The 18,801-nt window shown below is 43.2% G+C and overlaps 1 protein-coding gene across 2 annotated transcripts in view; it reads right to left on the bottom strand.

Annotated features, from left to right (window-relative positions):
- Positions 1–18,801, bottom strand: part of EGFR (epidermal growth factor receptor) — a 213,103-nt gene that overhangs the window by 47,155 nt on the left and 147,147 nt on the right. For both annotated transcript variants that reach the window (XM_056137930.1, XM_056137932.1), the window contains exons 5-15: positions 18,299–18,367; positions 17,434–17,552; positions 16,005–16,146; positions 13,484–13,600; positions 9,855–9,981; positions 9,678–9,751; positions 9,034–9,124; positions 7,792–7,991; positions 6,739–6,871; positions 6,169–6,259; positions 4,434–4,591 (exon numbers count right to left, since the gene is read on the bottom strand). In XM_056137930.1, coding sequence (XP_055993905.1) covers positions 4,434–4,591; positions 6,169–6,259; positions 6,739–6,871; positions 7,792–7,991; positions 9,034–9,124; positions 9,678–9,751; positions 9,855–9,981; positions 13,484–13,600; positions 16,005–16,146; positions 17,434–17,552; positions 18,299–18,367 — 1,321 coding nt within the window. The remainder of the gene's footprint in view (positions 1–4,433; positions 4,592–6,168; positions 6,260–6,738; positions 6,872–7,791; positions 7,992–9,033; positions 9,125–9,677; positions 9,752–9,854; positions 9,982–13,483; positions 13,601–16,004; positions 16,147–17,433; positions 17,553–18,298; positions 18,368–18,801) is intronic.

The raw sequence follows: 18,801 nt of genomic DNA, 5'->3' as shown, positions 1-18,801 counted from the left end.
TGATAACACACTTACCACAAGTATATGTCAAAAATGGTTTCTCATTTCCCCTTTGCTCATTAATATTTTCCATATTAAAACTATTAATATCTATTTATGTTTTGCAACATATTCCTATGGCTTAGGAGGATGATTTCAGGAGGAGAAATAGGCAATGACAACATGGTTATAGAAAAACGATACGTTCTCCTGATAACAAAAAAGTCTGGAGTAAAGAAATACCCAGCTGTGAGAAAGATACAATAGTATGAACTCTGTGTCAAATAAATAACGTAAAGGTAAAGGTAAAGGCCCTCCCGTTGATCGTCGATTTGCTCGGGCCCAGTAACGTCTCCATTGGAGACTTTGTTGTTACTGTGTTTGGCATATCGAATACTCTCAGTAGCTTGCCGGGCTCTCCGATAATAAATAACATTAGAGTTTATTTGAAACAAAGGGAGGAAGATGCAGATATTGGAGGAGAAAAAGATTACTTTAGTGAGACAGAGAGTGGGAACATGACTGCAGAGACGGACTGAATCCTGATAATAAAGGTTTATTACTTGGTGGGGGGTTTGGAAAGACACCAGAACATGTTAGCATTTTAACAGGTTAGCATTTTAAATTTAAATCTTAGATAAAGAATCTGTGTCTATATTTGGTAAAACTATTTCTTGGCATAAGTTTGTTGCAGAGGCCAACCGGAAACTGAAAATGCAAAGGGTTTCTGAACCCCCACGCCATTCCTACTCCAAGCTCAATAACATACACTTAGAGACACACAAACATGCACAGATTTGTTTACAGTAGTAAAAGGGAGGATGCATATAACATTTATTTTATACTGCTAACATAAATCCCATCTTGGAGAATTGGCTCTAGTTTCTGAGGAGAATATGAAAAAAAAAACAGATTGAGTCAAAAGCATAAAGCATAGTTTATCCGATGCTTCCTATAACACCTCTCCTGGCCCCTACTGTGCGGGGACTGAACTCGGGGCCTGACACAGCAAGTCCTAGACTCTGCTGCCGAGCTACATCCATGACCTTCAGACTAGGCTGCAAACTAGTCAATACAACCAGCACAAAACTCCTAAACTTGCTGCAAACCAGAAGAAGACCCCAAAATTTGGTAAAATTCAAAATTCCATTCCAGATTAAAAAGTTTAAATCTGAGTAGAAGATTAATTAGAGTAGAAGAACTATTTTCCTAGTAAGATAGTAAATATCCCAAACAATAGCAAAAATTATTATTAGTGGTATTTAACATTTTTATGGAGCCAAAGACCTCCAGAACCAGCCACCACCAATGTCCACACGCATGAAGGTACCAGCAGAGGAACAAAGGCATGTGTGTCCCGGGGCTGAGATCTCCAAGCCTACTCAGATCAGGGCTGAGCATCCTCCACTCAGATCCTCCAAATTCCAGTAGGCAGGGGTCACACCCACCAACTGGCCCTCTGACGCTGTGTAATCCCATCAACGGCCAAGACTCAGAGACTATAAAACCCAGCTCCCGGAAGTGCGCGGCTGCATTTATGGCCGTGCAACATCTTATAATGACATTTTATTATCTCATTCCTACTTTGGACAAACTGGCAGGCTACCAAATGTAACCTGCCCACACGGCAGAGTCTGGCAAACTCCCTGTGGCATACCCAATATGCCAAATACCAGTAACAATGATGGGTCTCATTCTCCTAACCCTGAAAGAGCCTTGAATATGGCACTTTTTAAAAAATCTCAGGGCTAGGACAAAGGAGACATTACTGGGGCCTGCTCAAGGCAATCGACGAATAACATTTTTATTAAACATACTATTCTGATGCCATAATCCTCTATTATTTTTCTAGAATTTTTTTTCTTTTTGGGTCACACCCGGCACAATGCACAGGAGTTACTCCTGGCTCTGCACTCAGGAATCACTCCTGGCGGTGCTCCGGGGACCATATGGGATGCTGGGAATGGAACCTGGGTCAGCCGTGTGCACGGCAAATGCCCTACCCACTGTGCTATTGCTCCAGCCCCCTAGAATTTTTGACTTGTAATGTGAGCTAAAACTTTTGGGAAGATGCTCACATTCAAATTTGACTAGCAAAAAAAAAAAAAAAACCAAAAAACAACCACAACTTTTGTGAAGGAAATGATAACATTTAGGGAGAGAAGCTGACTGTTTTTCTGGGAAATCAAGATCATGAACCAAAACACTAATTTCAAAAGAAGCCCAGTAAAGACTATCTATGCAAGATGAATATTCATATCTCACCAAATCATTAGATAGTTTCTGTATTAGCAATAACAATACATTTAGAGTACACAGTAGAAAGAAAAATATATTTTATATTAGCACTAAAATAAAAAATACCAGAGCAAGGTATGGAAGAAGAAGAGTAAAATTTTACTGAAATTAAAAAAAAATGACATTGGGCCAAAATGATAGTACAGGGGTAAAGTCACTTGCCTTGTACACAGTCAACTCAGATTTGATCTCCAGCACCACAAACACCACCCAGAGTGATCTCTGAGCACAGAGTTGTGAGTATGCACTGAGCACTGCCAGATGTGACCCTTTACCCCCAAAAGACATTAAACACATGAAGAAATAAATTATCCTGAATTTAAATGCAAAGTACTGTAACACTGCCAACTTCACTCTAATTTATTTATTGGCTTTAGTCTTTTTTGATTATTTCTTTTAGTGGTGAAAATTGTGTAAAGGAGGACAGTTCAAAGGATCAGTCTAAGATTAATGGGTTATATTTCTTTGCTAACCACTGTGGCAACATCCCAGTTTCCTTATCCATTAGCTGGAACTGATATGTCAGGAATGTGGAACTGGAGCTTCTGGATGACATGGGGGCACTTTCCCTGGTTCCCACAGTGACTAACTAGAAGAAGTTGAATTGACAGAAGCTAGCCAGGGTGCCAGTCACTTGTAAGTCCTGATTATTCATCTTTATGCCCAGATACCTCTATATACGTCTTTCAAAAAGTTTTAGTAAATATAGGCTGGCAGGGTAAACTTTCAAGACCCAGTTTCTGGAAGATGACTAAGAAAGTCATGAATCCTCTCAGATCGCTGATTCATCATCAGTCATAATAACCAATACGACTGGTGCTACCACCACGTTTGTGGCCAGCTTCATCACCAGACCCTTATGTTGCTTCCATCTGATCATAATCACAGCTGACACTGTCGCCTCTCTGTACTGATAGTGCCACCCTGTCACCATCAGCACCACCCTACTTTCACATAGGATTACTGCTCACTACCAACTCCCACACCATGCTACAACCACTGTGACACTCTCACAGCGCCAGTACTGTGTGCTATTTCTACTTCATGGCAGTCACCAGTTCCATGGCCACTTTCACGTTCTGTTCCTAACTTATCACCATCACTACCACCAGCACAATCATTAATTGGGTTCCCATGACACTGTTTCAATAACATTTTCCATAGTAACTAACAATCCCTATATTCTGTGTGCTTTGCAGTTTGATGCTCTACTCTACAGCAGAGCACATGAGGCACAGGAGGTTGAGTCACTTGTCCTGCATCACAGAGCTTGTCCATGAAGCATCTGGGAACAAACAAGTGAAAGTTTCTAAGAAGACAGGATCATGAAGGTATCAGGAGAGATAAAAAAAATACACATATACACGGATATGTGTCCCAAAACTCAACTCCAGTGATTTCTGGGAGTAATCCAGTTAATCACCAAATTCATCATTTAAAAATAAAACACATATATTCAGAGTGCTTCTGCTCATTGGTCAGAGTTTTCATTTGCATGTAAGGATGTAAGGCACTGTCCTCCCATTGTTCATCAGTTTGCTCGAGCAGGCCCAGTAACATCTCCATTGTGAGACCTATTGTTACTGTGTTTGGCATATCGAATACTTGCCAGGCTTTGCTGTGTGGGCGAGATACTCTCGGTAGCTTGCCGGGCTCTCCGAGAGGGGCGGAGGAATCAAACCCAGGTCAGCCAGGTCATCCACGTGCAAGGCAACTGTGCTATCCCTCCAGCTTCATCTGCATGGTAACAACTAATCATTTAGCTTAAAGAATATTTAATTCATTCTGGTAATTGCTTATTAATTGTAATCTAACAAATTGCAAAACAGCAACAAAGATTGTCATAGAAACTTGGTCATTTGCGGAGGTACCTACAGGACTCTAGCATGCTGGCAGACCAAGGCTCTATTCCACCTTCTGATATCTTCTTGTCTGGACATGACAGTACTACAGAACACAACCCTGAATGATAAGCACTGTGAAGAGTTTCTCCAAAACTGAGCTCTACATGTTCATATGCCACTGTTACTGCATGGTCATGGGCACCTATCATTCAAAATATGAGTTTCTGAAGCTGACCGCCTGGAAGCTTGGGAGCATTTCTGGTATGTAGAATTACCAGATGGAAAACATTTTGTTCTCTGTTTCTTACTCACCCGATGGTACAGTTGATGTGGCAAGGGTGGCACACGTGGTTGGCGTCGGCATACTTCCAGACCAGGGTGTTGTTTTCTCCCAGGACACCTGCAGGGCAGGTCTGGACACAGTGGGGGCCATCCATATAGTTGGTGCACTTCACACAATGGGCTGGTCCCTGCAATGAAGAGCATATATGAAGCTACGCACATGCACACAGCTCTCTATTCTTAAACATACAAGTAACTCTTGATTTAAAATATTTATTGGAGAAAGCGAAATGACGGCACTAAAGTAGGAAGTAGTTTCATCTGTGACTGTATTTGCTTGGTGAGACCACTTTTACTGGCTTAGTATAAACTCTTTCTGACTTCAAATGCATACAACATGGGGGAAACAGGAAAGAAACTGTACTTTATATTTTAAGTAGTCTTTTCCTTTTTTCTCATTTTGTCATATTTTGTTTTTGAGTTTCATCTGGTGGTGTGCAGGGCCTGCTACCTTCTTGGTGCTTTGGGGTTGCTCCCTGAGCACACCCAAAGATCATGTGGTGCCAGAGGCTAAATAGAGGTGTTCCATATGTAGAGCACTGAGCCCGTTCCACCAGGCTCTCTGTCCCTGCACAACAGTCCTTACCATTTTTACATTGCAGGTAACTTTCTTTGTCAGAAAAACTTCAGTAAGTCCCCATGCAGATTTATTTCCTTTTCAGTCAAAAGAACTTTCTTTCATATTCATATTTGAAGTTTAAGGAAAATTCTGTGGGAAGCATACTCGCCGAGGTAAATTCAAGGAAACCCACAAAGGTGGCTGAGGGGTGTGGGGTGGGGGGATCAGAGTTGTGCAAAAGGCTCCATTTGGTTCTACTTGCCCAACCTGGGCAGAGGGAAAGTGACAGGACTGTGGGGTCACACTTCACACACTTCATAAAAGACTAACATAAAAGGGGCAAGAAAAGGTTTTCCCTTTGGTTGTGCTCTTCTGATACCACAATTTTAAGAGCCAGAATCAGATAACTGAATCAACTTCACTTATGGTTTTGTTCAAACATGAACACATAACTCAATGTCAGTCCATCCCACCCATCGGCGTTCTCCCCCTCAAGCCCTCATCTCATTTTGTCTACTGCAGAAGCACTTCTGAAAATGATTTCAGCTACAGCAACAGAAGCTCAAACCTCTGAAGAGCTCCTCAGGGAAACAATGTAGTAATTAACATTATAACATTGGTGTGACTGTCACTGTCACTGTCCTCTGAATTTTCACTTATGCTTAAAAACTTGTTGAACATGTAGATGTGAATCTTAATTTTGAGAACTTTTCTACTTCTGTTCAAAATACCTCAGATAATTATACACTAATATATATCAATTCTCTTTCTCCTCCCTCACATCACTCCACATTTCTTTCAAATAAAACTATTTTTTTCACTAAAAACAAGAATTTGATGCTGTCAGATTAGGAACCCATGTCAGAAACAGTGAGGGTTACCATCAGGGTGGGCAATCAAGTTCCTCTACCAGGCTTCCCTGTGGGGGAGTAAATTTGGGGAGATTGGGAAGAAAAGGGAAATGCTTGTGCCCAGTATGTTAGGTGATGACCTGGACTCAGTGACAGGCCCTCTGACCAGCTGTGAGACAGTCAGCCTCTTGTCCAAGGGGTGGGCCTGCACAACCATCCTGGGAAGTCACGATGTCATTCTGAGCCCTGTCTGTGGTTTTCCCTGACACACAGGTGACATCAGTGCGCTCCTTACGTGTCCTGTGCAGGTGATGTTCATGGTCTGGGGCAGACACTCTGGGTGGCACTGTATACACTCAGAATTCTCCACAAACTCCCGTGGCTCCCTGAGAGGAGGAGAAAAGAGCGCAATCAGTCTCCAGGCAGACCCTCGTTCCACACTGCAGGTGTTAATCCCTGTTGGAGAGGGTCAGTCTCACACTTCAGATAAAATTAATCACTGTTAGAAATTCAGGACAATTTTAGATAAAAATCAAATGGTTAGAGATGCGCCAAGGACAGTGTGCATCACAGAAAAGAGCAGATGACACTGGCCGGGGCCATAGGTACCATTCTCCACGGTCCTATGTGTCTACAAAACCTTGGTCAGTTTAAAGAACCTATTTCCAGAAAAGGGGGGCTACAAATGACCATAATCAATGAGTAATAAAAGAAGTTCATTCACTTCTTTCCATGATTAACTGTGACCAACAGACAAAACTAAAGAACAAGAAGATAAATAATTCAAACTAAATAACCAAAAATGTACAAAAGCAAATCCAGTCTTCCCTTCTCTCAGAACAAAGGGCTCAAGGAGGCCTCTCACCCCTCTAGGATGTTGCATTTCTCCACACATTCCTTTCCCCTGCTGACGTTGCGGCAGGACACACAGTCTTTGGGCTCTGGGCCCCAGCAGCCCTCCGATGAGCATAAGGGATCACACACATGGCCCATGGCCTCTGAGAAGAGAAGAGGTTCACAAGGCTTCGTTAGGGAAGAGTGGGCAGATGAACGAACACTTGTAAAGGGGTGTCAGGCTCTCTGCAATATAATTGCAAAGACATGCTGGGAGAACCGGTAGTGTAAGCCCGCTGAGTGGGCGTGGCAAGTGGCCAGGTTCCCCTCAACTAGATAAAAGCCAGGGTTGATGGGACAGTAGGGAAAGTTTCGGGTTGCCTGTCATATGCTCATTCCCATGCCATAACCTTTGCATAGAGAATTTGGTAATTTGGTATGTATAGGATTCTGTGAGCTCTATGGCATGAGGAGCACTTTCCTTTTCAGTTGTGGGTGAGGAAGCTAAAACCAAAGTGTTTTTTAAAAATTTTTAAAACCAAAGTTTTTAACTAAACAGACTACAATATGAATTCCAAGAAGAACTAGATCTTGATTTGAACTCAGATCTGTTTCTGTAGGTGGTCAGTCTTCCATAAAGCAACTGTCTGTGTCTGATTTCAAAAGCCCACTGTGTTATTGCAACATTTGTGCATCCATGCACTTGTGCGTGTATATGAGTGCATGCGTGTGTGTCTGTGTTCAAGCAGTAAGAGCTAATAGAGGCTGAAGTGAGGAGGAAGGAACCTATCTCTGATATGTGAAATATTCAGAACTAAATCTAGTTCTATGGATTACAGTTACTAGCTTAAATTTCAAGGCAAATTCGTCCTATGAAATGAGAACAATATGTAAATAATAAATGATCTGTAAATAAATAAATCTGTAAATAATCTGTAAATCACAACACCACAATTAGGAATGCACAGATGTCTCCTAATTTGCTTCATCAGGAGAGAGTCATTTTGGAATGGCTCTTCAATATTCTAAAATCCAAGTACAACCCATTGAGACATTCTGTCATTAAACCAGAGGGATTACTTACTACAGTCATTTAAATCTCTATTGTTTGAAACTTTTGATTTCTGACTTGAGGTCCCAAATAACTTTTTCCAGTTTACTGTGGATGCGTAGCATAACTTTCGGTTTTCTGAAATTACCACATCTCCATCACTTATCTCCTTGAGGGAGCGTAATCCCAAGGACGTTATATTCAGGCCGACAACAGCAAGAGAAAAACGACCACTGTATCAGAGAGAAGAAAAATAACATTGTAAACATATATAAAACATATGATCACAAAAACAGTTTTACTGGACCACTTTAGATTTACTACAAACTACCTTTTGGTTATTGTTAAGTCATGGGCAAAGATAGGTATTGAAATTTTTGAAGTAACAGATACCTGGCACCCAAGAAAACTATCTAAAGCTTTCATCTCTAATGGATCTTGAGCAGAAGCATCTTGAGAACTAAAAGCAAAAGCATCTGTCTGGGAAGCAATAAAAGCTGATGTCCAGTACTAGAAACAAATGGCCTAGAGACATTTGTAAAACGGTGTAACTTAATGTGTACTGTGCTCTGATTTTCTTCAATGTCACATGATTTATATTGCAAAGTCTTTTAGGGTTCAGTTATGAGAAATAGTTCTTTTTCCAAGGAAAAATTGAATGAGAGATCCCTAATTGAATGAGAGATTCCTTCTCACTAGACTTATAACACTCCATGAGTAGTGATGCTTGTGGGTGTGTATACTTCACTGCTGGAGTAGAAATCCCGAAAAAAAGAATTATTGATAGTCTCTTAGGTACCTCTGATAAGATGTGATGGTAATGGCATTATCTTGGTACTGCTTTCACCTAAAGTGCATAATATAGATTTAATGGTGAAAAACATCAGCCATTCTGAAAAATGTCTAGCTAGAATCTTTCAAAAGCCTCATTTTCATAAAAGATATAGAAAAATAAGGATTTGTAACAGTACAAGGGATAAGCGAAATGCAGTGTGGGGTATACTGAAACAGAATAAAGGCATTTGGGAAAACTGGTGAACTCTCAACAAACTCTGTAGGTTGGTTCATAGTACTGCACACATTAATTTCTTTATTCTGATAATAATATCTAGATATTGCCAGACTTTAAATTTAGAGAAACAGGGAAAGGCTGGAGGAGAATTCTGGAATATTTTTGCAACTTCTGTGAACCTATTGTTACACTCTTCTGTGGGTTTATTGTAAACTTTAAAACATGGAAAAGAATCTGCTAGACTCCAGTGGAAGCCAGCTTACTGTTGCTTAGTTCGACCGCGTATGATTTCCAGGTTCTCAAAAATGTGGAGGTCTGTCCTGTTTTCTGGCCAGGCCTGAATAAGCAGAAACCCTGTAAGACAGAATGGAAACTTAAGACACATGTTGCTTGTAGATTTCTTCCATATACAGTCTAACTTAGAGAGCCCTCAAATGACCATATAATCAGGAAATGTGAGCACTTGCAACAATTCTTTTGATCATCTCTACTAGATGTATATACAAATGTGGCACATCTGGCCAAGCATCCAGCTTTCCATGGGTCCACATTTCTTACTGCATCTCCTGTGTCCACTTGGAGCTCAATGTTCACCCAATAAACTACTGCCAGGATGTTGGGTCCCCACCTCACAGACTCCTGAACAGGACAGGTACAAACCAGTTACATTCAAGCAATTTTCTTAGTTTCCTTATTTAATCAACACCCTAAAAAAATCACATCCCTATGTCCAAGAACACAGTGGATCTCAGAACATGGATCTTTGATGGGGCCCCAGGAATAAGCATATTTACATGAAGTCCTAAACAACTCAAGTCTGATAAAAGTGTCCATCCCTAACATGCCTTCCTAACTGTTCTCTCTGTGAACTCTGGCTTCCCACTCAATCCTTGTGATATGCACACACCTGTAATTTCCTTTACAGTCCTTAGGATGTTCAGTTCCTCTGGATCCAGAGGAGGAGTGTGTGTGAAGCTGTCACTGAAATAACAAGAGTCATCAGTTAATAGTTTCTACCAGGGGACAAAGCATATCCTGTTTCTCTACACAAGAACATTTATTGGGTCATTAATTGGGTACTTACCCTTTGAATGCTACTGGCAGAATGTGAAGATCCCCACTGATTGTGGTGCAGTTTTTGAAGTGTTTAATGTTTGTGGCATTTATGGAAAGTGTGCCTTTAAATTCTCCAATCCCTATTCCATTACAAACTGTAAAAACAAGGGATATATTTATTGCACTCATATATGCTGGGTTAAGAATAATTAGGGTCTACTCTGATTCAATCTTTGGCATCACTTATGGTCCTCCGAATACCACTGAGGGTTATTCCTGAGCACAGAGTCAAGAATAATTTCTAAGGATCTCCAGGGGTACCCCAACATCTCATTTCTGCCTCCTCCCAAAAAAGCATAGAGTTGCTAAGGTACAGTAATACAGGAAGGAATTGGAGCCAAGAGATCAAGCCTGTCAAATCATCATTCAACGAACATAGTTTACCCACAGGTACTGGCACTGGGTTGTGGGGTTTGGGGTCACACTGGTAAGAGAATGCGGAGCCCTTGATGGTGCTGCCCCCACTGGACATGCTTCTTTTTGCCTTTGCTCTGTACTGCAGTCTAGGACCTTTGAGCCTCTCCTGCTTCCTCTCCGGTTGCTCTCACCAGGATGCCTTCATTAGCCCCCACTACCTTAATCTTCTTGGCAGCCTTGCCACGTATCTTAAAGAAGTTATGCACGTCTTTCCTTTAGTGAAAGAACAAGATGTGCAAGAAGATGATGTAAATGCATAAAAAAGAAACAAATGAACAGAAATTCCACTGTACATGTTTAATATTTTAGAAAAATTTCTTCTGCCTGTCCTCCATGGTTATGTCATATCAGATATGTTGTTGGTACTTTGTCCTAACTTATTATGCTATGAACATTTCTCATGGCATTATAAGTCTTCGTAAAAATATTTTAACGAAGCTAAAATATAGTTTAGCTGTCTGATAGTACATCACCAGGAATACAATAGCAACTATAACCACACAACTCAAATGCTTTACTTTTACTGTTTTCTTGAGCAAACTTCTTCACTCTGTATCTTATTGTTACAGCAATCTTAAATGCCCATTTTCACTCAGATCAATTTGGAAGTTGAAATTCTTCATGAATTTCCATCTCGAATGCATTTCCACCCTAGCTCTGATTTATTTCTTCTAGATATCTTCTGGATCCATGGTGCAATTCCTGGTACTCATCTTCAGACTTTATCTTTAATGTATACTCACTGAAAAGCTCCTTTGAGCTCCTTTCTCAGAACTCCAGGAGAGTCCAATCAGTCTAGCCTGGTTAACCTGCTGGCCTCCCTGGGTACCATTCTGCTCAGGTGATCCTTATGTTGATGGTACAGAAACCTCAAATCTGTATATGAGCTACCCACCAGATGCATCTCCATGCCCTGTAAGTCATGTTGAACTCACAGTGGTTGGAGTAAAACTTCACCAAAACTTCAGTGGTTGGGTGAACTGATGTTCCTTAGAGAACTTCAGCAAGAAAGGTCTGGGCAGATGCTGCCAGAGCCTGGTCTGGAAGATTCTGCATGTGAGAGGACATTCATTTTCTCTCTCATTCTTGTTTTAATGGGGTGTGGCATAGTTGCTACTATAAGTGTTAATTCAGAGATAAAAACTAATAATTATACACCCTGAATGCACTTTAAATTAGACATTTATCAAGCCTTTGCTTTTCTGGTATTTTCTTCATGTGCAATGGCCTATTACCTACTTCAAAGAACTCAAATTCATTTGTAGCTCAGAATGTAAAGATATAAATTGGGGAAGGGTAGAAAAATAGTGTGTAATCTTATAGGAGAATGAAAACAGCTGTTGAACACAAAATCAAGAAAATACAATTACCTCTGAGCTTATGAATCCTTTCATCAGTTGCAGATGTAACCTTATCCCTTAGTGCTCAGCTATTTTTTCCTCTCTTGATGCCAGGTATGCTTACCCCTCCCCTTTCCTATCTTCTTCCTATGTCTCCTCTGTCAGGAAGCCAAGGTCACTTGTCTCTCAGGATCCAGCACACCTTCCTGAACTGGTCAAAAGTCCAAGAGACCATACACCCACCAACACTGACTTTTCTTGGCTCTTTTCCTCTGATCAGTACGTCTGGGTAAGGCCTTCAGATTTTCTGTAACTCAATTTATTCCTCTATAAAATGGGGTTCATAACAGTACAAGCCTCTTTTAGAAGGGTTTGAAGGACTCAATAATGTGGACTTGGCTATTCCCGTGAGAGGCACAGAGACTATCTACAGACACAAAGGGATAGTGGTTTCCTTGAAATCAGAAGACTTCATAAGGAAGGTGAAATTTGAAGTGGAAACTTAAGTTCAGCAGCTATGCATGGAGATGTTGCTTCTAGGAGCAGATTAGTGGGAACAAAGAAAGACTGTCCAGAGGTGCTAGAATAAATCCGGGCAGCTGCATGGGGAGGGCTGTCACTGCAAAAGCAGAATGAGGAAGATCCACATGAACTGTCTGCAGTGGTTTCTAGAATTCTGGGCTTACAGAGGTGCAGTGTGGTAGCACCTTCTGAGTAGAAGATAGAGTTGGTGGCACAAGGCATGCTAAAGGACACAGGAGCTAAGTTACAGGGTGATTCGCTCACCAGAACAATGACAGGTATAGGTGACAATAAACAGAATAGAATAAAATGACTTCACAGTATACCAATTTCTTTTTAGATTATGTTACTTATACTTTAAAATTAATACTAATTTTCATTTACAATAAAGGTAGAGGAAACGGGAAATAATTGGTTTATAGAACCATGAGGAAAAAACACAGTGGGGAGAGGCTGAGAGAAAAGCTTTGATTCGTGAGGACAACAGGGACAGGGAAACCATAGGATGAAGGGAAAGCTAATGAAATTACCAACCGAGGAGGATCTGGGATGAAAAAGAAGTTCACAGTAAAATACAAAGATAGCTGGGCAAGTTTGAATTGAACTGAGTTGTAGAAAACTGCTATGTTGATGCACAGTGTAAACCTGGAGGGGCTGGAGCAATAACACAGCGGGGAGGGCATTTGCTTTGCATGAGGGCAAACTAGGTTTGATCCCCAGCATCCCATATGGTCCCCCAAGCACCACCAGGAGTACTTCCTGAGTGCAGAACCAGGAGCAATCCCTGTGCATCGCCAGGTGTGACCCAAAAGAGCAAGAAAAAAAAAAAGAACACCTGGAGAATTAAGGTGGCAGCTACCTGGGTGTTACAGCACTGTACTAGCAACATTTCTGACATCTGGAATCTTCCAACTGAAAGCTAAGGTAAAGAGTAAGTAGGAATAAGCTGCCCTTGAAGAACAAGACACAGGGGCTTGAGTGATAGCACAGTGGGTAGGACTTTTGCTTTGCACGCGAATCCCGAGTTCGATTCCCAGCATCCCATATGGTCTCCCGAGCACCGCCAGGAGTAATTCCTGAGTGCAGAGCCAGGAGTAACCCCTGTGCATCACTGGGTATGACCCAAAAATGAAAAAAAAAAAAGAAAAAGAACAAGACACAGTATGAAGGAAAAATCAAATTTCTGTGCCTGAGAGATTTACTCAGACCTCATTTGTCATTGTGTGGTGCGTGATGAGGATGGGAGCGGGGGCGGTGAGACAAAGGGCACCAGCTCTGACTGGGCAGGGTCTGGTTCTCCTCACAGGAGGTGTCCTACCTTTGCGACAAGGTCCCTCACACTTCTTACACTTGCGGATGCCATCTTCCTCCACCTCATAGTTGTCAGAGCTGCAGGCTCGGACACAGGAGCCGTGGTCCGTCACCACGTAGTTCCCTGGGGATGAGACAAAGAAGGTGGTGAAAGAGACCCCAGGTGTTCTGAGTTGCCTGTGGACACCCTGCGTCATCCTACAAAGGGCTGATGAAAAGGGCCACATCCTCTGGTTTTTATTCATCTCACGGACAAAAGGCAGATATGTCGAAAACAGAGAAGGAGTTGAGCTCAAGGGTTCCGACAGCTTTCCAGATCCTCAATTGGAGAAATAAGGGCATATCACCAGGGGCAGGGTACAGATGCAAAAGGAGAAAACACCATTGTTTCTGCGCTTAGTTGAACAACTCCTGGGAAGTCCTTTCTTCCTAGGTTCCAGCTTCAGAACTTAGGACTAAAGCTTAAATGTTTATCATAAGCATGTGAATCTACTGGGCTACCCGGGTGCGATCCCCAGCACTGCCCACTCCCCCAGGCACCCCTGGAAGGGACCCGAACCTAAACCCAAGCGAGACACAGAGCGCTCTTCTAAAGGTGCTGTTCAGTGCCTGCAGCCGCCGTCTTGCCTCCATCCTCTTGGTCAGCATCTCCCTCTCCACTTTGCTGGTGGCGAAAACCAAATGGTTCAGCATCCATTCTGATGCCCAGGTCACATCTCAGTCTCTCTCAAGAATGGCCTAGTTTACCTGATTTTAATGCAGAGAGCATATTTTATGGCAGCTCCATGTATCCCTCTTTGACCTCTCCAAGTGAAATATCAAAGATATGTACTGGACATGTGTCATTTTTCTTCCGTGACTCTTCTGCTTTTCTGTTTTAAGATGCTGAGAGCTTTCTATAGATTCCTTAGCTCTATTTATAAAATTCTCTCTTAAAGATTATATTTGCTGTGTCATCACTGTCACTGTCATTGTCCTCCCGTTGTTCATCAATTTGCTTGAGCGGGCCCAGTAACTTCTTCATTGTGACAATTGTTACTGTATTTGGCATATTGAATACATCACAGGTAGCTTGCCAGGCTTTGCTGTGCAGATGAGATATTCTTGGTAGCTTGCCAGGCTCTCCGAGAGGGCAGAGGAATCGAACTTGGATCGGCCATGTTGGCCACTTGCAAGGCAAACGTTCTACCTGCTGTGCTACCGCTCCAGCCCATTTGTGTCATAATTGTGGCAAATTTTTCTTCATATTATCATTTACTATCTAATTATTAGATGACTTATTATGTTATTATTATTGTTTTCTTTCCTGTATAGAATATAGAAATGCTCATATCATAGGTCTGGTAGGGAAAACTCCCCCTCCCCCATGATGTTTTTGATTTGTTTAAGTTAAACCCTCCTCCTACATATCAAGGTTTATTCCTAAAGCTCTTAAATCAGACAATTCTTCCACCAGTCAGATGAAGTCATAAAATTTGCTTATAAGTAGATAGACATGGAGAGGATCATGCTAAATGAAATGAGTCAGAAAAAGAGGGACAGACATGGAATGACTGCACTCATTTGTGGAATATAAAATAACATAATGTGAGACTGATCCCCAAGGACAGTAGAGACAAGGGCCAGGAATATTGCCCCATAGTTGGAAGCCTGCCTCATGAGTGAGGGGAGAAGACAGCTGGAATAGAGATGGGATCACTAAGTCAATGATGGAAGAATCATTTGGGATGGGAGATGTGTGCTGAAAGTAGGCAAAGGACCAAATGTGATAACCTCTCAGCATCTGTATTGCAAACCATAATGCCCCAAAGTAGAGAGAGAGTATGGGGGAAATTGTCTACCAGAGAGGCAGGAAGAGGGCTGGAAAGGGGGGTATACTGGGGAGATTGGTGATGGGGAATGTGCACTGGTGGAGGGATGGGTGGCCAATCATTGTATGACTGAAACTCAAACATGAAATTTTGTAACTCTATCTCATGGTAATTTAATAAAAATAATAATAATTAAAAACCAGATGAGAAAATAAGCCATGTCATCATATTCCTAAATGCCAGAGCCTCCAACAGAATGAAAACACAATAAGCAAAACCCAAGGCCAAATGATTAAAACAGAACCAAACAACTCCTTACCTCCTGTGGCCCCCAACACCCACAGTGTTCCCAAAGGGTCACTTTGCCACAATGTTAACTACTGACAAAGCTCAGTCCTTCAGCACATGCTAATCACACCTACATGTTCCCATGGTATAAGAGCTAAACAGTAAGAGGGCCCAGAAACTGGGGTCTTTGCCCTATAAGACCCTTCAGACAGCTGCAGCTGCAGCCTGTCCCGGGCATGGCGGCAGTCACTGTGGGCACATACAAAACTAATGGGCACATTGCCCTCTTCTAGTGCTCGATGAGGAGGCTGTGAGGAGGTGAACCAGAGGGGACCCAAGGCAAGAGGGATCACAGCATCCAGTAGGGGTGGGGGGCAAAACCAGAAATGGAAGCCTGACAGAGGAAGGGGCTTCCCAAGGGGGACTCACGGGGGCATTTCTTCACACAGGTGGCACCAAAGCTGTACTTCCCCTCTGGGTTGACATCCATCTGGTATGTGGTGGGGTTGTAGAGCATGAGCTGTGGGCAGGTGTCCTTGCATGTGGCTTCATCCCGGAACCTGCGGCAGGCCTGACACAGGGACACAGGAAGATTCAGCTGAGCACAGACAGCATTGCGCTGACGCTGCTCTGACACTTCACGACAACTGCTGTCCCGGGTGCTCTCCAGGAGCAGGAAAATCTAGTCAAGAACTTTTGAAGGTGTGGGGGAGACCGCTCGCTTAGAAGCAACAGCTTCTGACATACACTGTCCCAGTCATGGTTATTTCCAGCATAGGCTGAGGGGTAATACATCTCTTTATTAAATCACAAAATGATGAAGGTATTCACACATCAGGGTAGCATCTGTGAAGGAAACCTGTTACCAAACTCAATTTCTACGGGCTTTCCCTGGTAAAGAACACTTGAGGACACATTTTGGAATTTATTTTCAAGCCACCAAGAAAGTTGGTGAGGAATGCATCACCCCAGAAGGATCCAAGCAGCTAAGGATGTGCCCTAGATCGAAGGCTTCAGGCTGCACGAGATCCCTTGGGGGTCTCCAGGTCTTGGACCCTAAATCCTTTTTCTTCTGGAAACCAGAGTCTTTTCGAGTCTACCTCATGGGACTGTTTGCCTGGCAACCTGTGTGCTGCAAGGCCCTGACTCCAGAACTCAGCATGCCCAATTTGGGTCTCTCAGGGGCTCCCAGGGGCTCATGCCTGAGGCACCACCCCCAAGTAGAATCAAAGATACTACCACAATGAGGTTTAGATGAGCAGCGGCTAGAATAATGGGACGCTGTGAGTGTTGGGGTGCAGAAACAGAAACAGGGGGCGCTCAGCTGTGCCCAACTCTGCACATGTGGGCAACCTTTTCCCGTCTGTAGAAGCACTTGGGGCCCGTACAGTCTTAACTGTAAGGCTTTACAGTGTTCTTCAGTGTTTCACCCTGGATTCAGGGTGAAACACTGAAGAACACTGTGAAGCCTCTGTCAGCCACAATAATGACCTGTGAAAAGGCACACAAATTGGGTGCATGTAGTAAGCTCTCACACCATTCCAGGGCCTGGGGTATATGTCACGAATGGCCCCACTGGGCCCTCAGGATATTTCCAGGGAGGCACAGGTGAAAATCATGCAAACGGGGACAACTGATGGGATGGGGGAGCCATGCAGGAGGAGTGGAGGGACATGGACAGACCATGCCAGAGCTTGTCATCCGCTGCTGTCAGTGAGACCAAGGCAGAGAGGCAAGGCAAGGTTCTGAGGCCAGCAGGGATCACACTCGCATCGATCTCCCAGATGCTGCTGGCGCGTTCCGCCCCCTCTCCCACAGCCTCCACCCCATAGTAGTTCATCAGGCTGGGCCCTCTCACCAGGCAGTCGCTTTCACGGGGCCCCGTGCAGCCGGCGGCACACTGGTTGTGGCAGCAGTCGCTGGGGGACCGGCCGCGGCAGCGCCCGGAACACTGCTGGGCACAGATGACCTTGGTCACTGGAAAGGAACGGGGACAGTGGTGAGCAGGGGCTGGGGAAGAGGCGGCTTCCCTGCAGCCTCCAGCACCTGCCCCTGTGGACACAGAATGGACCTAAAGGATGATTCTGTGCCTCTCGGGCTCACTGACACCCCAAACACGCACAGTATGACAATGGGATCACCACCTTTCTTCTCGTATACCTCTTTATTCCCTCTTTACTTTAATCACTTAGGAGAAGGAATCAGCTTGAGTCCAGATTTCTAGACCTGCTAAATAATGAGACATGTACTAGAACTGTGGGTTTGGTCCTCATAGCAAGGAGCTGCTGGGAAGTAGAATATGTCAATCTACTTTATAACATGAAGAGCCATCTGTCCCCAGATGCTCTGGTATATATCTTCTACAGGAGGATGTCTGCAGGGAAATCCTCTTGATGAAACATTGATTAGTTTTTTTTGGAGGCGGGTACTCAATGAACAGGAGAGAGGAGGATGAAAGAGGATGTGCCAGGAACAAGGAGACTTGGACAGTCTCCCGTTGAAGCATGGTTCAGAGAGTGACCGGGACCCAGGGGCCAGCTGTCCCAAATAGGCTTTCACTAAAACAGTGCCCCAAACAGCCTATGCCAACGAACCAGTCTGTCACTCACATGACTGCTAACCTCTGACTTTAATGCTCTTTGAGGTCTTCAGAGGAAAAACGAACAATCAGCCCAGTGCAAGTGAAAGTGCGGGGCAGGCTTGGGTTCTGCTTGTTGACTTACGTTTCTGACAGTTCTCCTTCCCAGGACCCCAGCAGCTTCCATTGGAACAACTAGGATCACACTTCTGGCCTGAAAATCAAAAGTAGTATTTCAAGTCACATCACAGAGAAAGAGAACAAGTGTCAGGAAGCTGATGCTGCCTTTTCACAGTCTGAGCAATGGTGTGACTGAGCATCGCTGTAAAAATTGTTCTAAGATTTGCTTTGTCACACAATTGAAAAGAAAAAGTGATTAAACTATGTACTGCTTTTATTTACATCCCAACCGCGGAAATTAAAACAAAGAGAAATTACTGACCTGACCAACCCCACCCCCCGCAAAAAAGAAAAGAAAAGAAAATGGAGAAAGAAAGAAAGAAAGAGAAAAAGAAAGAAAAAAATCCAAGGTTTTAACGTACTCTCAAGGGTATAGATTTCAAGTTTGCTTAGGCTTGAAGAAGTTCTAGCTTCTTCACTGCCATGTCAGTGGCACTGGGGCCACCACTTCCTTCTCCTAGGCAGTCG

This window comes from Sorex fumeus, unplaced genomic scaffold, assembly GCF_029834395.1.
Source record: "Sorex fumeus unplaced genomic scaffold, SorFum_2.1 ptg000128l, whole genome shotgun sequence".
NCBI classification, from domain to species: Eukaryota; Metazoa; Chordata; class Mammalia; order Eulipotyphla; family Soricidae; genus Sorex; species Sorex fumeus.
This window is presented reverse-complemented; position numbering and strand designations above follow the sequence as displayed.